The 27,377-nt window shown below is 38.3% G+C and overlaps 1 protein-coding gene across 1 annotated transcript in view; it reads right to left on the reverse strand.

The window, feature by feature from the left end:
• The window catches only part of EPS15 (epidermal growth factor receptor pathway substrate 15), a 165,165-nt gene that overhangs the window by 41,755 nt on the left and 96,033 nt on the right, over positions 1 to 27,377 (reverse strand). Inside the window, exons 13-19 of the mRNA XM_003258990.3 lie at positions 22,171 to 22,243; positions 9,596 to 9,757; positions 8,189 to 8,386; positions 5,964 to 6,167; positions 3,198 to 3,311; positions 2,227 to 2,317; positions 402 to 437 (exon numbers count right to left, since the gene is read on the reverse strand). Coding sequence (XP_003259038.2) covers positions 402 to 437; positions 2,227 to 2,317; positions 3,198 to 3,311; positions 5,964 to 6,167; positions 8,189 to 8,386; positions 9,596 to 9,757; positions 22,171 to 22,243 — 878 coding nt within the window. The remainder of the gene's footprint in view (positions 1 to 401; positions 438 to 2,226; positions 2,318 to 3,197; positions 3,312 to 5,963; positions 6,168 to 8,188; positions 8,387 to 9,595; positions 9,758 to 22,170; positions 22,244 to 27,377) is intronic.

A 27,377-nucleotide genomic window follows, 5' to 3' on the forward strand; every position in this document is an offset into this window, starting at 1 on the left:
GGGCAACACAGTGAGACCCTGTCTCTACAAAAAGTTAAAAAAATCAGTTAAGTGTGCTGGCATGAGCTTGTAGACCCTAGGTACTCAGGAGGCTGAGGCAGGAGGACTGCTTGAGCCCAGGAAGTCAAGGCTGCAGTGAGCCATAATCACACCACTGCATTCCAGCCTGGGTGACAGAATAAGACCCTGTCTCAAAAAACACCAAAAAAAAAAAAAAAAAAAGAAGTAAAAGTAAAGCAACAATTCATTAAGCAAAATCAAAAGAATTTACTACTCTCTTTCTGAAAATGCCAGGCACAAAGAGCATCTTACTGGGGCTTCAGTTTCAGACCTAAATAACATAAGCTTATTATTAAGCAGAAATGAATGAAAGCTAAGATGAAACTCAGTAAGATACTGACCGATTTTTCCAAAAGGATCATCCTTGAAAGGATCACCTGCGATAAAATAAACACAAACAAATCCAAATAACAATATTTACTGTGGTGACACCATTACTTAAAGAGTAACTTTAAAACAAAAGCAAAGCAAAGTTTATTTCTTTTTTTTTTTTTTTTTTTTTTTTTGAGACGGAGTCTCGCTTTGTCGCCCAGGCTGGAGTGCAGTGATGCAATCTCGGCTCACTGCAAGCTCCACCTCCTGGGTTCACGCCATTCTCCTGCCTCAGCCTCTCCGAGTAGCTGGGACTACAGGCGCCCGCCACCACGCCCGGCTAATTTTTTTGTATTTTTAGTAGAGACGGGGTTTCACCGTGGTCTCGATCTCCTGACCTCGTGATCCGCCCGCCTCAGCCTCCCAAAGTGCTGGGATTACAAGCGTGAGCCACCGCGCCCAGCCTGCAAAGTTTATTTCGATAACTTCACTTCACAGTAGATAAAATAAGGAATGTCATTGACCTTATGAAATGTACAGCCAACTATACTTACCTTGATCACAAGTTGAGGTTACGGATGGAGGGAAAGACATTACAGCAAAAATTTTACTAACAAAATCTCTACTCTTCACAAGAGTACTGGGAGGGTATTATCATCACCAGTTAAGAAATAAAGATACTGAGCTTTACTGAAGCAAAAAAAAAAAAAAAAAATTCTTACAGGATTGAAGAGTCCAGAAATAAATCCTTACATTTATGGTCATCTGATTTTTGACAAGAGTATCAAGAACACAAAATGGAGAAAGGACAGTCTTTTCAACAAATGGTGTTAGGACAACTGGATATCCACATGCAAAAGAATGAAGCTCGACCCCTATCTCACATCATATACAAAAATAAACTCAAAATGGATCAAAGATCTAACTGTAACAGCAAAACTATAAAACTCTTAGACAAAGAGAGCATTAAATCTTTGCGACTTAGGTAATAGTTTCTTAGATGACACCAAAAGCACAAGTGACAGAAGAAAAAATAGATAATTGGACTTCACCAAAATTGAATAAACACTTTTCCAAAGAAGATATACAAATGGCTAATAAGCATCTAGAAAGATGTTCAACATTAATCAGTAGGAAAATACAAAGCAGGCCAGACACAGTGGCTCATGCCTGTAATCCCAGCACTTTAGGAGGCCGAGGCAGGCGGATCACCTGACATCAGGAGTTCAAGACCAGCCTGGTCAAAATGGTGAAACCCAGTCTCTACCAAAAATACAAAAATTAGGCCGGACGCAGTGGCTCACGCCTGTAATCCCAGCACTTTGGGAGGCCAACGTGGGTGGATCACAAGGTCAAGAGATGGAGACCATCCTGGCCAACATGGTGAACCCCACCTCTACTAAAAACACAAAAGTTAGCGGGGTATGGTGGCAGGCACCTGTAATCCCAACTACTCAGGAAGCTGAGGCAGGAGAATAGCTTGAATCTGGAAGGCAGAGGTTGCAGTGAGCCGAGATTGTGCCACTGCACTCCAGCCTGGCGACAGAGCGGGACTCCGTTTCCAAATAAATTAATCACATACATAAATACATACATACATACATACATACATAAAATTAGCTGGATGTGGTGGTGGGCGCCTGTAGTCTCAGCTACTCAAGAGGCTGAGACAGGAGAATCACTTGAACCCAGGAGGCGGAAGTTGCAGTGAGCCGAGATCATGCCACTGTACTCCAGCCTGGGCGACAGACTGAGTTAGTAGGCTATTGAAACTGAAGCCTTAATCCTTAGTTTATATATTATAAAGTCTTTTTTGGGGGGTAAATCTATAATATAAAAAAAAAGAGTACTTACTGCCAACGAAAGGATCAGACTGGAAAAAATCCAAGTTTGTATCTGCAACTGGACCTGTCAGTGAGCTTGAGTCTACATTAAATGGATCTTCCTAAAAATAATTTTAAATTAAAATTATTTTTTAGAAACCAAAGTTTTAAAAGGTAACATTTTAAAATAAAATAACACACATTCAGGTCATACACATGCTCTGAAAAATCAACTGATGGGCCAGGCACGGTGGCTCACACCTGTAATGCCAGCACTTTGGGAGGCTGACGTGGGCGGATCACAAGGTCAAGAGATAGAGACCATCCTGGCCAACATGGTGAAACTCCATCTCTACCAAAAACACAAAAATTAGCTGGGCGTGTGTAGCTACTCAGGAGGCTGAGGCAGGAGAATCGCTTGAACCTGGGAGGTGGAGGTTGCAGTGAGCCAAGATCGCGCCACTGCACTCAAGCCTGGGCAACAGAGTGAGACTTAGTCTCGAAAACAAAAGGAAAATCAACTGATGCTAATGTAACAAATATTTCTCTAGTCATAAAGCATATTTAACACATTTTTCTCTTTCCTTCACCTAAAATAGTGTATAATTCATCTAAGGAAAACAGTGATAAGGACATTTTTAAAAAACATCATTTAATTTTTAGAGATAAGGTCTCTCTATGTCGCCTAGTGCCTCCAACTCAGGCTCAAGCAATCCACCTACTTCAGCCTCCTGAGTAGCTGGGACTACAGGCACTTGCCACCACATCCAGCTATTAAGAACATTTATTTATTATTTATTTATTTTATATGTATAAATTCAAGGGGTACAAGTGGAATTTTGTTACATGGCTATATTGCCTAAAGGTGAAGTCGGGGCTTTTGATGTATCTATCATCTGAATAATGTATATTGTACCCATTAAGTAATGTCTGGTAATTCACCTCCTCCTGTCCTTCCACCCTTACGAGTCTCCAATGTAAATATAAAATCATTTTTTTTACCTCTTTCGAATGTCTATTATTGTCGAGTTCAGAACAAACTTTTTCAGTAACAGCTGTAGTCACCTCATTTTCATCAGTCACACCAGAAGGCAGTAGTTCAGGACTACTTCTTGCCTACAAAATATTAATGAAAGTAGATTAACAATATGCTTTTTGACATGGCAGAGAAAATTGACTAAAGATAACCAAAAATTGCCGGGCATGGTGGCTCACGCTTGTAATCCCAGCACTTTGGGAGGCTGAGGCGGGCGGATCACGAGGTCAGGAGATAGAGACCACAGTGAAACCCCGTCTCTACTAAAAATACAAAAAAATCAGCCAGGCATGGTGGCGGGCGCCTGTAGTCCCAGCTACTCGGAGAGGCTGAGGCAGGAGAATGGTGTGAACCCAGGAGGCGGAGCTTGCAGTGAGCCGAGATCGGGCCACTGCACTCCAGCCTGGGTGACAGAGCAGACTCCGTCTCAAAAAAAAAAAAAAAAAAAAAAAAAAAAAAAAGATAACCACAAATTATTTAAAAATTAAAAAAGACAAGCAGAATGTATTCATCAAATAATTTCTCCTTCTATAATCTTTTTTAGGGAAATGGTGTCATCAAGCATCAAAGTCACTCATGTCAGAAACCTTCAGGTCATCTTTAATCCTCAGTTAGAATAAGACTCCAAGTCTTACTCAGTCTACCTCTTACCTCTTTTTCAAATCCTTGCCTTCTTCTCCATCCTCACTGTCACTATCAATCACTTATAGTATTATCATCTTTGGTTCCAATTACTATAGCAGTCTTCCTTCCAACTTCTTTCCTGCCTCCAATACATGCATTTCCAATCTCTTCTCCTTATTGTAGCCAAACTAATAGCTCTAAAATGTGGATGTGATCGTGACCCTTCTGGTTAAAAGTCCTTCAATGGTTTCCCATTGTCTTCTTCATTTAGACGAGTGGATGAAAGACTTAAGTAGTAGGGGCAGGCTGGATGCAGTGGCTCACACCTGTAATCCCAGCATTTTGGGAGGCCGAGGCAGGCAGATCACAAGGTCAGGAGATCCAGACTATCTTGGCTAACATGTCTCTACTAAAAATGCAAAAAATTAGCCAGGCGTGGTGGCACGCGCCTGTAGTCCCAGCTACTCAGGAGGCTGAGGCAGGAGAATAGCTTGAACCCGGGAGGCAGAGGTTGCAGTGAGCTGAGATTGCGCCACTGCACTCCAGCCTGGGCAACCGAGTGAGACTCCGTCTCAAAAAAAAAAAAAAAAAAAGTAACAGGGCAATATCTATTTTATACCACCCTTATCTATTTGAAGGATAACCTAGTAATCTGCCTTTTGCACTTGAAAGAATATTGTATAACGCATACATGACTGCACTGTGTAAATAAAATCGAGTCTGTTAACTTTTCACTTTTAATACCTCTCAAACTTCTATTCTTCTCATTATCCCTTCTATGGGTACAGTCTCACTCTCTAATCCGTTTTCCACATTTCTAAAAGTTAATCACGTCACTTCTTGCTTAAAATTCTTCAATGGCTGTTCACTGCAGTAGGATAAATCCCCCAATGCTTTAAGATCAATCTAAATTTCTCACCTTCTGGCACTTTCTGACCTAAAATTGGTCATTTTAGGTGCACATGACAATCACCCATAGAATGTGTTTTTAAAATATACATATCTGGCTCTATCCCAGAAACTAGTTCCCTTTTTGGGGAAAGGAATACACATTTATACTTTGATAATCACCAGAGGTAATGCAGATGCCTACTAGAAGCGCTTCATCTCTTACCAATACCCTCTCCACCATCACAAGATATCCTTCAGAACTTCTCAAGATTCTGTGCTGCATGTATTCTTCCACCTTGTACCTATACTAATACTGTTTTCTCTGGCAGGAATGTATCCTCCTCTTCCATGCTTAACCCCTTCTCACTTGTCTAAACTCACTTGCAAAGCTTTCCCCAACAAAATCTTTATGAACCCCCTCCAAACTGTCCTAACTGAAAATTCTGCACTTCCTTTAGCACAGCCCTTTAACACAGTGTTACACTACTACACTGTAGGCTGCCTGAAGGAAAGATTGAGGTCTCTTGTCCCTGTAGCTCTTATATTATGTAATACAGCACTCTTGCACATAGTTGGTACTCGCCAAATAATTGGTAAATGAATGCCCTTCACAATATGTAATAAAAATTATTTTAGCTTTGGGTGAGGGTACTTAAAAAAAAAGTTTTACTCTACAGAACCACCTTTTAAAAACAGGCTCTATAAAAAATAAATTAGCTGGCTGGGCATGGTGGCTCACGCCTGTAATCCCTGCACTTTGGGAGGCCGAGGCAGGTGGGTCGCTTGAGGTCAGGAGTTCGAAACCAGCCTGGCCAACATGATGAAACCCCATCTCTACTAAAAATACAAAAAATGAGCTGAGTGTGGTGGTGCGCGAATGTGATCCCAGCTACTCAGGAGGCTGAGGTAGGAGAATTGCTTGAACCCGGGAGGCTGAGGTTGCAGTAAGCCAAGATCGCGCCACTGCACTCCAGCCTGGGCAACAAGAGCAAAACTCCAACTCCAAAAAAAAAAAAAAAAATTAGCTAAAGTTATCTTTTTATACTAGTTAAAACGTACAATTGTTTGGATTAGGACTCACTCTCTGCTTCTAAAAAGGAAATCTCAATTATCCTCAGATGAGGCAAGGCCATGTATTTATATTAGATATAATGTCAATGAAACTTGTATCTGCACAAGGAGGTTGATTACGAAGGTTATGAAAGTATTAGACTCACTGGAGATTCCTGGTGTATGGGCTCAGACTCTAGGTTGCTCTGGCCTTCAGCGTGTTCATTAAGGTTGGCTGTTTCACTGCTGCTGGTGCTGAGGCTGCAATAATCTGTAGCTCCATTTACAAGAATGCTGTGTGGGCTACTGCACCAATTTAACTGATTATTATGATTTTCCAAATCTTTCATTTCCATCAATTTCATTTGCATCTGCCAACACAAAGAAGAAATATAGAACAGAATTTATTACTAGAAAGACATGTAACATAAAAATGCCCTCCTCCACTTCCTGATGGGCTAGGTGTGGTAGCTCATGCCTATAATTTCAACACTTTGTGAAACTGAGGCAGGAGGCCTGCTTCAGCCCAGGAGTTCAAGACCAGCCTGAGCAACATGGTGAAACCTTATTTCTACAAGAAATATAAAAATTAGCTGGGCACACTGGAGTGCACCTGTAGTCTCAGCTACTCAGGAGGCTGAGATGGGAGGATCACTTGAGCCCAGAGGTCAAGGCTGCAGTGAGCCATGATCACACCATTGCACTCAAGTGACAGAATGAGACCCTGTCTCAAAAAAATGAATAAAATAAAAATGGCTATACCTGTAGACTTGGTCTAGGATACATCTGCTTCCTTTAAGAAGAATCCTCTGGGAATGCCACATGACTTAGAGGAAAGATTTGGTAATTTCTGACAATACGTATTTCTCTCTTGAAATTTTAGTATGCATGGATTTTTTTTTTAAAGAGATTCAAAAAAAGAAAATACTTTAAGGAATACCCATTCATCTGGTAGCATTCTCACTACAACAACTCTTTCAGGTTACCTGTTTATTGAGTACCTACACTGGGACAAGAACTGTGCTAAATGATAGGGATTTTTAAAAATGTGTAAGTTCCTGGACCAAAACCATGAGTCTGCTAGGGGAGATAGACACATAAGCAAATATGCAGGGAAAAATCTTATTATTGCTATAACATGAAGTCCAACAAAAGCAGAGTGCAGAAAATACCATAAAGAAATAAGAATTTAAGGTATATCTTGCATGATGAATGAGTAGGTAGGTACTCAGCTGCCAGATAACGGGGTAAGGAAGCGCAAAAGTGAAGGACTTCGTTATACGTAATAACTGAGCACACTGGCCTGGGTTTTAGAAGAACTGGATTTTCAGATGTAGCTCTTTTCAAGGATATGTAACCATGAGAAAGTTACTTGAACTTCCTTGGCTTTAGTTTGTTATAATTCAGAATGAAAGAAATCAACTCCATGATCTCTGTGTTTCTATCCTTTTTTTTTTTAGTTTTTATTTTTTGAGACAGATTCTCACTCTGTTGCCTAGGGTGGAGTGCAGTGGTGTGATCTGAGCTCACTGCAACCTCTGCCTCCCAGGCTCAAGTGATTCTCATGCCTCAGCCTCCCAAGTAGCTGGGATTATAGGCAGGTACCACCATGCCCAGCTAATTTTTGTATCTTTTAGTAGAAACAGAGTTTGGCCATGTTGGCAGGGCTGGTCTCGAACTCCCGGCCTCAAGTGATCCACTGCCTCAGCCCCCCAAAGTGCTGGGATTACAGGTATGGGCCACCACCATGCCGAGCCCTAACTATCTTATCATTCATTAAAACATTAATCTTCATGTAGGGAAACCTGGAAATAAAGCAAAGGATCTATACATAAGACCAACTATAACACTGCATATTTATCTACAGAAGGAACAATTTCCTTAAGAAAAAAGTTTCCAAATTAGCAAATGTGAATTCAAAATTAGAATCACAAAACAGAAGAACCTAGGTTATTCTTTATAAAATAAGCAACACTTATTGAGCATTTATGTACCAAGCACCATGCTAAAATGTCTTACAGGTTTTGCCTCATTAATCCTCACAGTGGCCCTAAGGGGTAGGGTATTTATTAATCCTCCAATTTTGAAGATGAAGAATCTGATACTAAGGTGATTTAGATAGTAAGTGGCAGACCAGTACTTAAACCTAGACCATCTAGCCACAAAGCCCACGCTCTTAATCACTGCTCCAATGATAATCATCAGATAGATATACAAGATGTATGATAGTTTCAATATATAACAGGTGACAAAAAAAACCTATTGTATAAAATGACTGAAAAATGAACAGTGAACTAGGCAAGAGGTTGAAGGAACAGAGGTTGGAAAGTATAACCGACTAAAGGACACAGAGGATCCATTTGAATATATTTCTTGCTTTACAAAGACTTACTGAACTAATTTCCTGTTGTGAATCTTGTAGATGCTGCTGAAGAGGTTCCAACTGAGCCTTCCCTGACTCTACACTCTCCTCCAATTCTGCTGTTTCTTGCTGTAGACGGCTCAGCTCTTCTCTAGCTTTTGCCAATTCTTCTTCATAAGTGGAGATCTGTGATTCCTGACTAGTTAATTCAGCTTTCAGAGAAGAGATCTATAATGTGAAAGTGAACGAGAAGAAATGGGGATTAAAAGAAGAGATGTCATTAAAATGTTCCAAAATGCAATACATTTATTTGTTTAGTTTACTATTTTGGTGGTGTTTTTTTTTTTTTTTTTTTTGACAGCAATAGCAAATAATTAATTTAATTTAATTTTTGAGAGAGAGAGTCTTGCTATGTTGCCCAGGCTGGATTCAAACTCCTGGGCTCAAGTGATCCTCCTGAGTAGCTGGGACTATAGGAGCATGCCCAGCCATACCTGGCCCTATTATGGAGTTTTTGTTGTTGTTGTTGTTGATGTTTTATTTCTTTGAGACAGTCTCACTCTGTCACCCAGGCTGGAGTGCAGCGGCATGATCACAGCTCACTTCAGACTTCAGGCTCAACTTTCCAAGGCTCAGGTGATCCTCTCACCTCAGCCTCTCGAGTAGGTGGGATTACAGATGTAGGCCACCATGCCTGGCTTTCAAATTTTTTTTTTTTTTTTGAGACGGAGTCTCGCTCTGTCGCCCAGGCTGGAGTGCAGTGGCGTGATTTCGGCTCACTGAAAGCTCCACCTCCCGGGTTCACACCATTCTTCTGGCTCAGCCTGCCGAGTAGCTGGGACTACAGGCACCCACCACCGCCCTGGCTAAGTTTTTGTATTTTTAGTAGAGATGGGGTTTCACTGTGGTCTCGATCTCCTGACCTCGTGATCCGCCTGCCTTGGCCTCCCAAAGTGCTGGGGTTACAGGCGTGAGCCACTGCGCCCAGCCGGCTTTCATATTTTTTGTAGAGATGGGATTTCTCCATGTTTCCCAGGCTGGTTTCCAACTCCTGGGCTCCAGCAATTCCCCCGCCCCAGACTCCCAAAGTGCTGGGATTACACGTGTGAGCCACTGTGCCCGGCCAATTATGATGTTTTTTGATGTATGGTTTTCGTAGAGAAGGGTAACTGGGGGAGGGATAGGAGAGTTGAAGGTATAGGCACCATATTTCCAACAAAAATTTGGAAAAACAGTTCATTAACTGCCCTTCTATTTCCTCTAAAGAAGGCCTGTAATTTCTGGATGAACCTTGCTCCATCGCCTCCATGAACCCAAATGCTGACTAGATTGCCAACCACCACCATCAATAACAAAAAGTAGAGAATGTTTTCATCTTAAGCCAGGAAAAGCAACTAATGTATTAGGTGCAGGCAGCAGGAAACAGCCAGACATTACCAGTTGGGCCTCCTCAGCACATTTCCTTCTGACTTCCTTGAGTTGCTCCTCCAGCTGGGCTTTCTGCTCATCCAGTTCATCAAGGAGTTCCTGTACCTGCTGTTTCTGGGCCTGTAGTTTTTGCAGATTAGTATTCTCCCTTTGAACTTCATCTTGAAGATCCTAAAATCCAAGAAAATTAATATATTTATTTTCTTTGCGGGCAGGGGAGGGTTAAGTTAGTAATTTTAAATCTACCTTAAGAAAGAATAAAGTCTTACTGAGTATATTGTGTTGATGAGACTAGGGTACTTAACAGCTTTAAATACAATCTTTACTTGAGGACATCTTTCCTAGAATCCAATATTTAGATATTCAATTTGCTAACTCAAATCTGTCCTTGGACATGTGATGGGCTTTGCTAACATGTTGAAAATAGAACTCCTGGAATTTCCCCACAAATCTGTTTTAAGCTCAATCTTTTCCCCTCTCAGATTCTCTGGTCAAAAAAAACCCCACATGGAGAAACCCTGTCTCTAATAGAAATGCAAAAAAAAAAAAAAAAAAAAAAAATTAGCCAGGCATGGTGGCGCATGCCTGTAATCCCAGCTACTCGGGAGGCTGAGGCAGGAGAATCGCTTGAACCCGGGAGGTGGAGGTTGCAGTGAGCCAAGATCGTGCATTGCACTCCAGCCTGGGCAACAAGAGCGAAACTCCATCTCAAAAAAAAAAAAAAAAAAAAAAATTAGCTGGACGTGGTAGTATGTGCCTGTGGTCCCAGTTACTCGGGAGGCTGAGATGGAAGGATCTCTTGAGCCCAGGAGGTCAAGGCTGCAGTGAGCTGTGATCATGCCACAGCATGCCCGGACTGGGCAACACAATGAGACACTGTCTCCCCAAAAAAAAAAAAAAAAAAAAAAGGAAAAATTAATTCTAGATAAATTATGGACCTGAATGTAAAAGGCTAACTTTAAAATGTGTAGAAGAAATGCAGATCTCAGTGTAGGAAAAGATTTATTAAAACAAAAAAGATGAACCATTTTGAAGATGTTATTTATTCATCCATGTACATATCAGACCTCATGCTTAATAACAAGAACTACAGAAATTTTTAAAAAGCCAGGCGCAGTGGCTCAGGGATTAATAACTCCAAAGTATGTGTCAGCAGGAGGTGGGCAAAGATTTCAAAGTGGGTGAGGTAAAACTGAACACAAATTTCTAAAAATAATATCTATTCAAAGGTCCCAACAGTCATTCACCAGAATAAGAATCTAAGAACAGAAGAGAGGCTGGGCGCAGTGGCTCACGCCTGTAATCCCAGCACTTTGGGAGGCCAAGGTGGGTGGATCATGAGGTCAGGAAATTGAGACCACGGTGAAACCCTGTCTCTACTGAAAATACAAAAAATTAGCCAGGCGCAGTGACGGACGCCTGTAGTCCCAGCTACTTGGGAGGGTGAGGCAGGAGAATGGCGTGAACCCAGGAGGCAGAGCTTGCAATGAGCCGAGATCATGCCATTGCACTCCAGCCTGGGTGACAGAGCGAGACTCCGTCTCAAAAAAAAAAAAAAGAACAGACGAGAAACTTACAAGTAAAAGGTCTCTGAATTACTGCATAGGTTACACAAGATAGCACCATCATGATAATAGCCAACACTTTCAATGTTACTTAAAATGTGCTAGGTTCTGTTCTAGGCTCTTCAAATAGACTAACTTATTTATAGTCTATATGACAGATCTACGAGTTACGTACTGATATCATTTCATATTTTACAGATGAGAAAACTGAAGCACTGATATGTAGGTAACGTGTCCAAAGTTAAAAATAGTAAGCTATGGATTCAAAGTGGGTTCTGACTCCATAGCCTGAGCTCTTAATCACCATATGATATACTATCTGCAGACTAAATGTCTCACATGTGTATCACTATTTTTCAAATATATGCAGATGTTTCTGTGATTAAATAGAACACTGAACAATGCTTTCAGTAATTGCTTTTTATCTTATATTTTCTTAACCAACTGGTTAGTCTAAAAATATCATGTTGCTTTCTTTAAAAAATTCCTTTAAAGCCCAGGCAGAGCAGGCAGACAAGAAGGGAAACTCAAAGGCAGTAGCCTTTGAATTCCTCAATGATACTTGAGGAATTCGGACGATGTTTGATGAGTATCATCAACTCTGCAAAGAAAGGCAAAAAGTGACCCTTGTGCCACGAATTGCTAACTCTTGCACAAAGGACTGATAAATGGAACTGTACAGAAAATTTAAGATGCAGGGACACTTGATTTCTGGAAGAAAAACAATTTCTGTATTTTAATTCAGTCCTTATTTTAAGAGACCTGAAATTATAATATTGAAGGAGAAGAAATTTTAAATGAGGAAATAAGTACATTTTAAATCTTAGTTAAATATGCTTATGCCTCTTCTAAATTGAATTTTTCTTTATTGTATTATATAGATTTTTGATTTGCCTAGGTTTCTTAAGAATCAGATGTTCTCTCATTAACTCGTCAGGAAACAACAGATGCTGGAGAGGATGTGGAGAAATAGGAATGCTTTTACACTGTTAGTGCGAGTGCAAATTAGTTCAACCGTTGTGGAAGACAATGTGGCGATTCCTCAAGGATCTAGAACCAGAAATACCATTTGACCCAGCAATCCCATTACTGGGTATATACCCAAAGGATTATAAATCATTCTACCATAAAGACACATGCACACATATGTTTATTGCAGCACTATTCACAATAGCAAAGACTTGGAACCAACCCAAATGCCCATCAATGATAGACTAGATAAAGAAAATGTGGCACATACATCCCATGGAATACTATGCAGCCATAAAAAAGAATGAGCTTATGTCCTTTTCAAGGACATGGATGAAGCTGGAAACCATCATTCTCAGCAAACTACCACAGGAACAGAAAACCAAACACTGCATGTTCTCACTCATAAGTGGTAGCTGAACAATGAGAACGCATGGACAAAGGGAGGGGAACATCACACACCGGGGCCTGTCAGGAGGTGGGGGACAAGGGGAGGCAGAGCATTAGGACAAATACCTAATATATGCAGGGCTTAAAACCTAGATGATGGGTTGATGGGTGTAGCCAACCACCATGGCACATGTATACCTATGTAACAAACCTGTACGTTCCACACATGCATCCCAGAACTTCAAGTATAATAATAATAAAAAGAATTAGATGTTCTCTTTCTGATTCCTTTGACAAAAATGTTTATAATTTACTATAATTTATTTTTAAAATTCCTTTAAAAATGCCAACACAATAGATGATCATGAAAGACTTTCCAGTGCTAACATTCCGTGAGTCTGTGTGATCAGTTTCAAACTGGTGAACTCCTTTAGTACTTTATCATTAATTTACCAGCATGCCTAATTTTTTTCATGTCTAAATTTTTAACCTTGCCTACACTGTTAACTAATCCATACCATATAGAGATATGACTTTAGATATGCACATGGCATTGGCTCTGAATAAACCCATGCCAAAGGAGAAAAATGACTTCAATTTCTGTATCACCCAGTCTAGTAACTTCAGATTCATCTTTGATTTTCTCCATTCATACATGTCCTATAGGTTCTACCTTAAAATCTCTCTTTAAGCTGTTTACCAAATTATTTTAGTTTTCATCGTTCCTTCTTTGACATACAACTGGGTTTTCTCCCTTTGTTTCTTCCTATTCCAAATGTCCAACTTGCTTAAAAAATAACTCACTGCAAAGGAGATTTCTCTAGTCACTGTTATTTTTAAAATATGTGTTGTTCCCTCTTATCTACAGGATTAAGTAAAACTTGCTGCAAGACACATTAAAACCTTCAGTTCTGGGTTCTACCTTCTTTTCCTCTCATATTCACCTGTGACCCAGCCTCAGAAGACCCTATTCTTTCTCCAATAGACAACATATTTCAATGACCCTATGCCTTTCCACAAGCCATAACCTCTGTCTTCAATGTCCTTCCACACCATAGGTACCTGGAAACCCAATATTGATTCTTCAGAATCCAGCCAAATTTAATCTCCTCCGACTCATCTTGGGCTTCCTTCACCTATGCTCAAACTCTACTGTTTGTTCCTAACCTCTACTGTCACACTTAATACACTGTAATCATAGCTAACCTCTAAATTACAAACTTCTAAAGGACAGTGTCCATGCTTCATCTTTCTTTGATTATCCAAAATCTTGTACAATGCCTAGCACATTCCAGGGGCTTAATTAAGCAATGACTGTAACTATCATAGGATTTTAGTATGTGGGAGAAACTAATGGGAAACATGCATGAGACTGACAGAAAGAAAAGACTTACATTCTTTTTACATAATGTGAAACACTTCACTATGCATTTAAACTATAGCTATTTATTAATACCCCAAACTGACCTATGACAAATGCTTTTTAAACTTTTTAAAATAATACCTACATTTCTAAACCGATTCAGTATTTTTATAATCTATAGACCAAGGCTGATCTGACATTTAAAACTTTCATTATTTGGAAATAATCATTACTGCTTTAACATGTCACTGTGGCATATACCTTTATTTTTTTAAGACAGGATCTTGCTCTGTCACCCAGGCTAGAATGCAGTGGTATAATCACGGCTCACTGTAGCTTCAACCTCCTGGGCTCAAGCAATCTTCCCACCTCAGCCTCCCAAGTAGCTGAGGCTACAGGCATGTGCCACCACACCTGGCTAATTTTTTCATTTTTTCGTAGAGATGGCGTTTTACCATGTTGCCCAGGGTGGTCTCAAACTCCTAGGCTCAAATGATCTGCCCGCCTCGGCCTCCCAAAATGCTGGGATTACAAACATAAGCCACAGTGCTTGGTCTAGTTCAGCTATAAAATATTTTAAAAGAATGTTACCTGCAGATCTAAAGTAATTTTGTTAGTTTGAAAATACAATCTATTGAGCCGGCAAAGTGGCTCATGCCTGTAATCCCAGCACTTTCGGAGGCTGAGATGGGTGGATGACCTGAGGTCAGGAGTTCGAGACCAGCCTGGCCAACATAGTAAAACCCCATCTCTACTAAAAATACAAAAAATCAGCTGGGCGTGCTAGTGGCTGCCTGTAATTCCCGCTACTAGGGAGACTGAGGCAAGAGAATCATTTGAACCCGGGAGGCAGAAGTTGCAGCAGTGAGCCAAGATGGCGCCACTGCACTCCAGCCTGGGCAACAAGAGTGAAACTCCATCTCAAAAAAAAAAAAAAAAAAAAAGAAAATATAATCTATTATGAATTCCTTACTTTGTTCATAAAATTATTATATAGGTTTATATAACAATATGTTGGTCCCAAAAGCATGTTTTAAATCCTAGAGGGAAAAAAGTTTTTTCTCTTTCCCTTTTAACTAAAAATGTTCAAGAGTGGGAATAGGAAAAATATATGTTATCTATCCCCATTAGTAAATACTCTAGTCATATTCACCACCCTCCCTCATACCCCAAAGAAAAATCTTCTTTATCTATTTCATGTCTCTAATAATATCTTTTAAAGCCAGATGTAATTTTGATGCCTTTTATTGTAAATCCAGGGACAAAAAATACAATTTACCTTAAAAGGGTCACATAATATGAGAAAATGTCTAGGACATGATACTAAGTTTTAAAAGCTGAATACAGAGGCATATACAGTATAATCACGAATTAATATAAAGAAATTTATATATATTTGTAGAAAATACAGCAAAATGTTAACAATAGTTCTCTCTAGAAAGGCTTTTTACATCTTTTTCATACTTTTCTTCATTTTACAAATTTACCATGAACCCATGTTACTTTTATAATCCGAAAATGTCAAGTTTGCTGTTTTTTTAAGTATCACATTGCTATCAATATAAAATATAAAAATACCAATATAAAAATATTCTGATGTGACTAAATTTTTATGTAAGAACTACCAATAATAGAATCAATGCTGGTTTCCTTTAATAAACTGAACTATTTTTCAAAAATAATATTTTTAGTGAGCCACTTAAACACAACCTCAAAAGACAGGCTTATGTAAGAGGAAGGCAAATAAACAAACCAATATAATATTTACTTCTTCCTGCCCTTTCTCTCCCAAAGAGCAAACACATTGATTCAAATTTCCCAGCCTCACTGCCTTTTTTCATTTCTTAGCTTCAGTAAAAATCCACATAGTAATACAAAACTATAGGACCTAAAGGAAAGGTTACTGAGGAAATACCTAACATTAGTGAGAAACTTCAAGCTGGATAGATGTCCATATTAAAATTCTTTATAATTAATGTCTCCCTATGTCTATTTCTAAATACGAAAAAAGGTCTATAAAAATTCCGGGCCAGGCGCGATGGCTCACGCCTGTAATCTCAGCACTTTGGGAGTCTGAGGCGGGAATGTCACCTGAGGTCAGAAGTTCGAGACCAGCCTGGCCAACATGGAAAAACCCCGTCTCTACTAAAAATAAAAAATTAGCCAGGCGTGGTGGCAGATGCCTGTAATCCCAGCTACTTGGGAGGCTGAGGCAGGAGAATCGCTTAAACTTGGGAGGCAGAGGTTGCAGTGAGTCGAGATCGTGCCATTGCACTCCAGCCTGGGCAACAAGAGCGAAACTCCGTCTCAAAAAAAAAAAAAAAAAAAAATTCCAATACTAAACTACATACAAAAAGGTCTTCCTTTCCAGTATACAGAATTAAAATTATTAAACTGCACAAAATCAAAATGAACTTACGCAAATATACATGCTAATAACAAGTTTCACTGGAAAATTATTTGTAAGGCTACCACCATCGCAATGCAATTTCAGTATCAATATCAGCATCTAGATATACTTAGCAACTTTATTTTGGTACAGATTGCTTATCCTGAGACTAAATTAAGGCAACAGATGTACCTCTCTCTCTCTCTCTCTTCCTGCTCTCTCCTCCCCCGCCATGCCCTTAACTAGAGCAGTGGAAGGTTCTCCTAACAGTGTCTTCTGCTGAACTTGAGTCATTTTCTCTTTCCCAAATGTGGCCCTTGGGAACATCCTTTCCTGGGTCTGTGCACAGACTCAGCACTATCAAATGCCATTCCCTCCAGTGAATGACAGAAGACATTTGCAGATGCTTTCCTAGTTCTGCTCTATTCCCCTGATCATGGTCTACTTGCCTACTAGTGCCATCAAGAGCAAAAGAAAGGAAGATAGCAGCAGTTGGAGCATGGCAAGGATGAAGTGAACAAAACTAGAGCAATATAGTGCCAAGGTTTATTTTAGAAAAATACCAAAGCAAGCCATATCCAAGGTTACTCATCTAGAAATTAAAGGATATTTGAGCTGGCAATCTTGGCTTTACTTAAAAAGAAATTTCAAGGAAAATGTCCTGTTTTCTAGAAATCACTGAAGTTACTGAAAATGGCAAATTATCTGCTATCCCTCTATCCCCATGAAGTGCTATGGGGTAGTGGAAATAAAATTTAAACAAATACCTAAGAATTTTAGACATATGAAAAAATAAAACTTTCATTTTAGCAACTGAAGTCAGATGTACAACTGATGAAGTTACTTTAAAAGTTATTTGAAAAGTTAAACCTTTTAACTCTGTATTTTATATGAAACAGATGCAAACATGTCATGTTAATAGATATCAGTATTTTATATATTACACATAATTATAGTTATTTATTTTAAAAGAAAACCTCTATAAACTAACATACAAGTAGAAATAATCAGATACACTATTTTATCTGATGGACGTTTTAGGACTATTCTTAACATTAAAAATGTATCAACTATAGAACAAGATGTTTAAGTCAATGAACAGAAAGGAAGCCTAATAAACTAGGGTGGGTGTTAGAAAACCCCATTAACAGACTGCCTTTATTTCTCAATCATATGCTTCCCAGTATGTTCTAAAGAGCATTATGGCCAGAAAAAGAATGCTGAGCTCATGTATCTAATTTTATTTCTATCTAAGATAAGTCATCCCTCTTCATCTAAGAAAAAAACTAAGTGAATTAAAATAAAAAACATGGACAAGTACTCTGAATTACTGAATCTTTACTTATGATGAAACATACATATAGGGAGCTTCTTTTACATGAGGGTAATATGAACAATATGAAGAAGTCTGACTTTTCATGATAACTACTATGCTCTCAATCTTTTCTACCTATGGGTTCCAGTTATATTGTCTTATTTTAAATTGTATACACAAAACCAAAGTTTATTCACTTCTGTTGTGAACAGCTTCCTTAAATTTACCTCCATCTAACAATATATTGCCAAATATAATGAAAAATATGATCCAAGGCACAATTTCTAAGCCCAAGGAGCTCACAACATATAGGAAGGAAGATATTGGAAGCTATACACATCACACCAAGCTAACACTACCAGGTAACATATGGTTCATGCCATATATAAGTGGACATATATTCCTCTGGGAGTTCCAGCACAGGAAAGACTGGTGTGGACCAAGAGATAGAGAAGGGAAAGTCTAAGACAAGCGGTGGGATATGAGCTGGGCTTTAAGGCATGGGTGGAATTCACATAAGCAGGGAAGTAGAGAACATTCCAGATGTAACAACAAAAAGTATAAAAATGGGAATAAGAAGGAGAATATATATGACACAGAGTACAGAGTCAGACAGTCAAAAAAAGAGGAGGGTTTGTATTTCATCTTCTTCTCTGTCTCCAATAACCTCTGAGGTGTGACAGCCTCCCGTCATTAATGGTGGCAGTGGGCAACAGTAAAGATTCCCACATCTGAGAGTCATGATACTAAATTGGTTTAGGAGGAAAGCCAAGAGCAAATGGAGTGAGCACTTCTGATATGACTTTAAGATTTTAGATATTAGGCAATACAGGTGGCAGCAGTGAGAAAGAAAAATAGGAAAGTTCAAACCAGAAGCCAAGTTTTTTCAATAAGATTCATTTTAGACACATGGATTTTCAAATGATAAACATCAAAATGGTTAACTGGAGATGTGGGACTGGCACTCAGGAGAGTTGAGAGCTTGATAAACATTTGGGTGTTATCAGCATATGGATGACAGGGGTTATGGAGAAGGAAAGAAAGGACACACATAAACACAGAGAATCTGTCTGTCCATCTGTCCCTGGCAAAGTCAACAGAAGCAAAGGTTCAGAGAGGTAGGAAGATATCCAGGAGAATACAACCCAAGAAAGCAGTACCTAATACAAGAAGGACCAACAGATTTGGCCTTAAGATTATTCTTGGCCCTGGGGAGAAAATGCACAGTGTGGTATGGGCAAGCAGCAGACTGTATAGGGTTGCTACAAAGATAGGAAGGTGGGGGGAAAACGGCCACACAAAGCAATAAAAGTAGAGAAAAATAAGTTGGTAGTTAAAGTGGCAGCAATAGCCAAGAAAGGGGTATTTTCAAATTGAAGAGTCCTATGTCCAAGAGGCCTATGTGAAGATGGGTATTAGAGAAGAAAGAGCTTAAAGATGAAGAGAAGATAATAAAGAGATGATTGTAGGGTGCGGAATAACACAGCTAGTAAGAACATTTACTGAACACTTACCAGGTGCCAATCACTCTGTGAGGCACTTTACTGCATTATCTCATTTTATTCTTACATCAGCTCTTAAGTGTTTGTTATTTTTATTATCCCATGTTACAGAAGAGGAAACTAAAGTATAGAATGGTTAAATTACTTAAGATCACAAACCTAGGAAGTGGCAGAGCTAGGAACTGAGTTCAAGTTTGTTTGACATCAAATTGTTGCTATAAAGTTCTACTCAAAACTGAAAAAACGAGGCATATGAGAGTGAATTTCTAAAATATTTGTTGACACTCAGAAGAAAAAAAATTTTAATAAGATCATACATAGGCAATTCTTTAAGGTAGGAAGAATATGAGTCTACCTTCTCCCCTTATGAAAAACAAAACAAAAAATACACATCCAAACCTTAGACATTTGAGTTTTGGCTTTTCACAACGTTTCCCCCTTGGAATTGGATCACTTTGGGCCTAATTTGTCCATAGAACTTGATAAACTGGTATATATCTCATACAAGCTAACAGTGATCACTTCATGAAATAAAATGTGAAGTCATCTTCAAGAAAAAATCCTAAACTGAAAGTTTTCAAGGCAGTAATTAACAGAAATACAGACAGGAAACAAAAATTCAGAAATTAATTACATAGCAGACTTTCTACTCTAACTGGATTAGAGAGACTACATAAACACAAAACAAAAAAAAAATGAAAGCTTTTGGCTTTAAAAGTTTGATTTCTGTGTTTAAGATATGAGCTCATATTATCACTGTGACTTTATTAATATGGAGAAAAGCAAGAACACTCAAAAAGCCAAGTGTGGCAGGTACTGATAGGTCAAAATTCCCTTACTTCTCCTCCTCGATGTCTTCATTTTGGCATTTCTCATTAGCACCGCCATTAGAAAGTAGGATCAGAAAGAAGCAGTGAAATACACTCTCTTTGATTCTGCCATTTATTAATAGCTCCAGTGAGTTGCCTTTTGCCAGGGAAATTAGAAAGTAAGTATTGAGAGTTGGAGTTATTTACAGACTTTAATTATCCATATTATTTCCAGTCTACACCTCAGTACCAATGGGTAAATCAGAGTTATCTCAAAATAGGTAATGAAATATACTTATTACCACCTATGGTAAGTTTTGCTTCAGAAAATTGAAAATGATCACTAATATGAAGAGTTTTAATTACTGGTAGATGTCAATTATCCACATCATTCTTAGTCTAGTGCCTCATTACCATGCATAACATAGATAACTGTAGTGTATAATGAATAAATAATGAATCTACTAACCCAAATCTTTAATCCACTATTTTTTTCAATGAATTTGTTTTCAATGATTACTACTTGGTCTTTACTTGCCATGGCCCAAGATGGCTTACTTATACTTAGAGCACTCTATGCGGAAAAACTCAACCATTTCGACTTCCTGTGCCAATCACACATTTTGGATTTTGCAAAGCTTAAGGTTAGACATACACCTTACCATTGCCACTAAGTAAGAAGGGCAAGCAAATCACAGAGAAATTCTGATGGACAACAAAACTTCTATAATTATAAGACATCAAATATTCAGGGATAGCCTATTTAAACTGAAGGAAACAATGTAAATTTCAGCACTCTTCTAAACTGGGTATTTAAATTCACATCCTAAAAAAATGCAGTAGGGAAAAACCAACAGGTAGATATACTCAACAAAATACTGTCTATCACAAGAACCTATGTACTTTAAAGCAGTAACTGGCTAAATTTAGAAGCTGTCCAAAATTGTACCAGTAGCTACATCTATTTCTTCAAATTATGAAAACTTGTGTAGATTATTTTATCTTCCATTTTAAACTATTTTTAGTAATCACTGCTTAAAATGTGTGGCTCTTCTGCATTTCCTAAGAAGCTCAAAAACTACACAAAATAATATAATTCAGATAACTTACCCTCTTACACCCACCTAACCTCACTGCCAGAAAGAGAATTATATTGATGATGATCTCTTAACTTGCACTGCCTTTAGGAAAATTCAAGTAAATATAACAAATGTAGTCACCCAATCAGAGAATCAACTTCCAACAAGAAGTCTCTCTGGCTTCTTCCTCAATTCTTCAGTAAATCATTCTCCCGACTCTAGCACAGTCCACCAGACAGACAATCTCTAATGAATGTCCTGCATCAAAACAAAACAATGGGCCTAACACAATTTAGAGTTTTTCCCTACTTAAAACTATTAGGAAAAGCAGGAAAATCCAACATACAAGCAACACATCAAGAAATGCCCATCCAAGAGTTCTTACTAGCAACTGCTCCCAGTGCTTCTATATCCAATCTCCTCTATGTGCCAGTGCAGCACTCAGGAAACAGTACCCCAATAACATGGCCACATGCATTGCTTACTGCTCTAAGTGAGGCACTGCCCAGTTTTCTCTATTTCTAACGTTAGAAACACTGCTACCCCCTTATTTTTATCATTTCCCAAACAAAAGCTGAGGTTTTTGTCATCCTTTCTCTTTGTAAAATGAAACTATTTAACACAACACCTAATGAAAATGAATTAAAGCTCTTTATGCCAAAGTTTAAGATATGCTGGTTACTAAGCTACTCATAAAATGCTACTTTAAATTGTTCTGTATCATCTCCCACCCTACCAGTATTATGAGAAACAGTCCTTTAACATACCAGGTCTCCTAGCTAACAAAAACCTCACATGCATGAAAAAGCATTTTGGTTTTTGATGATGATGATGATGATGATGATGATGATGATGGTGAGATGATGGTCTCACTCTAATTTTACTGGTGCAAAAATATTAACATTGTAAGTCATGCAAACTTACACCTTTAATGATATAATATGCAGGTAAGTACCATTTAAAAAATACTTTCGAAACTAGAAATCTATGCTGAAAAACACTGCTTTCTCATTGCAGTATAATCTTTGCAGGCCAGAATTCCAAGCAAGAATAATCATCTTGGAAAAGATAAACATTATATAATATAAACATTAGGCATTCCCTTGACCTAATACTACATCCAGCAAATAGTAAATAACCATATAAATTTAAAATGAATAGTCCTAAATCAGAAGTGGAACACTAAATTTTATGGTCACTTACCTGAACCTCACTTGTCCTCTGTTTAATAGTATCTTCCTTCTCCTTAAGGTCCTGTTCCACATTATTCTTTTCCCTAGAAGACCAGCAAACAATGCAAGAATATTTTAGAACATCAGCTACAGCTGGTATGGTTATCCATCCTCCTAATCCTGAATCGCTTTTTAAATACATAGTGAAACATTCAATTTTTAAATGAAGGGCAGATTTTTCTACCCTCTTTTAATTATTTATGGAATAAAAATCAATATAAGCTCCGTTTGTAAAAAAAAAAAAAACTGCTTTCTCACTAAAATGTGGTGAAAAGAGGATAGATTAAAAAAAGAAGAGGAGAAAAATAATCAATGAAACACTCAGGTTTCACTGATGTCACTGTTGCTATGGAAATAGTGTCCAATGAAAATTGCTGGTAAAGAAAAGGAGGGGTTGCATCAGCTCTGTAAGGTTAACCCTTAGGTACCACTGTCAAATTAAATGAAAATGGCTAATAGAAACAGTCAACAATACTAAGGAAAAAGACATTTACTGAAGTGTTAATTTCCCCTTAAATCACTGGTGTGCATCAATTTTAGAATGAAACAACAGAGAAAATGGTAAAGATTATTAATACACAGGCAATTTGCTCTATCAAAAATTACATCTCAAAAAAAGCTATTTTAGGACCATATATCAAATCCAATTGATCAAACAGTATATATAAAGTAAAAAAAGAACCACAGCAGCATTTATCTCTTCTACTCTTCAAATCAAACATGCTGGGCTCCGCTTTTACTTTGAAACATCGTTACCTAAATTCTTATATGCTTTAATCAGGCCTGAGTGGCTATGAACAAATCCCAAGCAACCTTACATTCAGAATTGCAAAATAAAGCTGTTACTTTTGATGTAACAATTTAACTGCCCATTTGTAGTTGTACTGAAATCATGCGTGCACACGCACATACAAACACACACACCTCCCTTCACTTTCTTTTCTACAAAATGAGAGAAAAAGCTCAAAGAATTCTGCAGCAGTACATTTCTGGGGTTGAGGGGAAAGGTAAAAGGCGGCAACATGGAGAAGGGAAGACAGCATTTAACAAGTCCTCCAGATTAGTATAGCCAAGTTTCTCCTTCGAGCTTCAAGACTACATTTCAGTTTCCATCTCAGACATAACCCAAAATGTAAGCTCAGGCTCCACTTAGCTCCAGCATAAAGGAAAGTGAGAAAATTATACCAAAGCAGATACTTAAGGGACAACTGCATGCTTCATTTATATTTCTCACCTTCTTGAGGTGAGATTTTAAATGTAGACAAAAATCAACTGTTTTGGATATGTAGGCACAATGTTCTTAAGATGTGTATGGAAGAAAGTATACAAATAAAGCTATTTGTGCACTGTTACTTGTAAACATTTGAGATGGCCAAGGAGCTCACTAACTGTTTGTCAGATGGGTCGCAATGTGGGTCGCGATGTCGTGATTTTAAACAGTCCCTTACCATGCGAATCATGTTGCAGCCCGATCCTTCCATACCTCAATCTATTTATTATGCAAAGGCCATCCCCCACCTCCAACCCTTATATAAATTAAGCAAATTCAAGAAATACAAAAACACAGGGGGAAAATTTTCTGAAAATACCCAACAAATTCTGCAAGCTCAATCTTGGAAATTTTCTTTCCTCCTTATGTGAGCAGATGAATGTTTTCAGTCTTGTTGCAGCATGTTAGAGATAAGTCACATGAAATCTAGCACCCTCCCCCCATCCCAAATCCTCAGAGGCATTCCACACAAGGTCAGTATCAACTCAGCTCCCGGTTTCTGAAAGTAGATAATAACAAAAATAGAAAACATTACAGTGTCACAGATCAGCAGTGCACACGTTTGTACTGAATTCATTCTGCTCTGCTGCTAACTGCTGTCACTGACAGTGTCTGCTCAGATCAAGTGTGCATGCAGGAAAACAGGGCTACAAGAAGGCAGTGAGCTGACTCAAAGCAGCCAAGACAGAAGGATGGGAGAGCAAAGGAAGGAAGCTCACTTGGTGAAAATCCAAAACAGATTACAAAGGACTCAGCTCTAAACAGCAAACACAGTCTATGTTTGGGTAAAATGGAGGAAGCTTGAGGAGTACAAATTTCTCTTCATAATTTGGGGTCTATGGGGGAGGAAGGGGAAGGGGAGTAAAGGATGGTGTTATCTCTAAACATATCCTGAAGACCATTCCCAACTAAAGAAAAAAATATGGAGATCTTTAGGCATTAATTCCTCTTAGTACGAAGATCAATTAAATTTAACTTTTGATTCATGTTTATCTAATAAAATTCTGGTCTTACAATATTCCTTTTATTAGCACAACCAAAGTATAACATACATTGCTAAACAGAAAACTTAAAAAGAATTAAATGTTCAATTATATCACTTTCTATTAAAAAAATTATGACTGAAAACCTGTCCTGTAAATCGGACTGAAAATCAAGTAATTTTTTTGACCTAGTTTACAGTTTCAGAGATGTTCAAAGGTTATTCTGTTGTCTTGCAATGATTCTTAACCTTTATAACTATTCTTCTCATTTCAGGCAAATAAAAATATCTAAACATATCTTTAGGTGCACTTAGGATACTTGCCCATATTTCTTACATTCTCCCTACTTTTGAACAACGTGTATATTTTTCTACGGTTGATGGACACATAATCAATACAAGCATTATTTTTAACACTAGTAATTTAAAAACAATTATCTTTAAGGATCTGTGCCACAATAAGAAGTAATATTTATATGCAACTTCTCAAGGAGCCCACCAATATAGGTAGATAAGATAGATATAAGACATTATTTCAAAAATAGGTGCGTGAGGCCGGGTGTGGTAGCTCACACCTGTAATTCCAGCACTTTGGGAGGCTGAGGTGGGTGGATCACTTGAGGTCAGGAGTTCAAGACCAGCCTGGCCACTGTGGTAAAACCCTGTCTCTACTAAAAATACAAAAATTAGCTGGGTGTGGTCTTGCAAACCTGTACTCCCAGCTACTGAGGAGGCTGAGGCAGGAGGATCACTTGAACTCAGAAGGCAGAGGCTGCAGTGAGCAGCTACTGGGCCACTGCACTCCAACCTGGGCCACAGAGTCAGACTCTGTCTCAAAATAAAATAAAATAAAATAAAAAAAGGTGTGTGAGCATTTTGCCCGAACCACCACTCATCTTGGATGTCATGACAGGAAAAGCTATTACCTTCACCTTAGTAATTTCCAGAAAAGGGAAATGAAATGATCCTACTCATCCTCTATTTTAGACTATATTTCTGGTTCTTTTCATTCTTAAGATGCTTACGCATCCTGAGGAATCCACAAGTACCAAAGCTATAAAGAACAAGCCAAGAATAAAGCTCCCTGGTATTCCAAAGGCTCACAGTTCTGATTCCATGGAGCGGTGAATTTGAACCATCAAGAAAAGCAAATCCCAAGCTAGGCTTTCAGAAGCCTAAGGTTGATAAATACATAAATCTAATATGAAATGGTCAAGTTATTCACAAGGACTGTTAGGCTGAGGGACCTTGAGTCTATGCAATCCACTTCCATTTTCCTAGACTCTATGTACAGGGAGAACGGTGTAAGCCATCTGTCTTAGTTTTTGATGCAATTCCAATATTATCAAAGACAAGATAAAATCATCTTCAAAGTCCTTCCCAGATACACAGTTTTATGTCTTTTTTCCTAAACATCAGCATCCACTATTTCATAACCAGAAAACATTAAAAACTAGAAACTATTAGAAACTACAAAGTTGTGAAAACTCACAAAGCTGTATTTTTCAATCCTGAAACTTATTTATAAAAATTCTCCTGGAGTACATTTAACCATAAAAATGGTATCACTAAGTAGCTTAACTGCCAATCTCTCTCACAAGCAAACAGAGAAAAATCTAGCTCTTCTGAGAAATAGTTTTTCTCACTCTGATCAGGTCACTTAACCTTTCAGAGCCCTAGTCTTATTTTTCATATGTGGATGCTAATATCTCTATCATCTTAGGATTTGCAAGGCAAAATATGTAAGATGTCAAGTAATTAATATTGAGCTTAAATATTAACATTACTTAGAATTTTAAACAATAGTGAAGTAGTTTTTAAATTTGTTAAAAGGAATTATGGGTTGTAAAAAAGGTTAGAAAACACTGATCTAATATAGTTATAGGATAAATAAACACTAAAATTTCTGCCCCCAAAATCTTATCTGAATATCATTCAAAATAACCTATCTACTCTCTGCTTTCAGAAACTCATTATATGGTTTTGAAACCATAAGATTTGGAGAAAAATAGGTTACTAAATACTAAATACAAATTCTATCACAAGTCACCTTACATCACTGTAGTGGTGATGTAAGCTATTTGTTCTGACCGACCCTCTCTCCTTCTAGGGTTCAGCAATACTTTTAGGAGACTGCTCCACTTTCCGCCTCTTCTAATTTCTTTCTACTCATATAGTTCAAACAGAAGATGCCATCTCTCTGGGCAATGACTGGCCAGAAATTGGCTCCTGGTCGAAGCTTAGCCAGTCAAAGTACCCCACCACACAATCACAGAGATTAATTCAAGAATGAGCCTGTGACCAATGCCAAAGCAGTCAGAATCTTTATCTAGGATGCCTTTATTCGGAACTGATAAAAAGCTAGCATTCTAGGTAGCAAGCCCTGGCTCCTGCCACCTCCTGTCATACTTAATTTTATGGGCTAATTTGGCTAGGCCACAGTACCCAGATATTTGGACAAACACGACTCTAGGTGTTACTGTGAAGGTGTTTTTTAGGTGAGATTAACATTTAAATCGGTAGGCTTGAGTAAAGCAGACTGCCCTCAATAATGTAGGTAGACCACATCCAATCACTTGAAGGCATTAAGAAAAGATGAGGTCCCCCAAGGAATAAGGAATTCTATCTCAGATTGCCTTTAAACTTGAGATGCAACATAAACCCTTCACTGGGTCTCCAGCCTGCCAGCCTGTCCTATAGATGTCAGACTTGCCAGCTCCCACAACCTTAAAAATTTCTTAAAATAAATCTCTGTCTCCCTCTCTCTCTACATATATATATATACACACATATACACACATATATACACATACATATATATACATACATATATACACATACATATATATACACATCCTATTTGTTCTCTTTCTAACCCTCCTTCCAGCCCACATATACCTTGACTCTTCCAATTATATGGGGGTCA

This window comes from Nomascus leucogenys, chromosome 12, assembly GCF_006542625.1.
Source record: "Nomascus leucogenys isolate Asia chromosome 12, Asia_NLE_v1, whole genome shotgun sequence".
NCBI lineage: Eukaryota > Metazoa > Chordata > Mammalia > Primates > Hylobatidae > Nomascus > Nomascus leucogenys.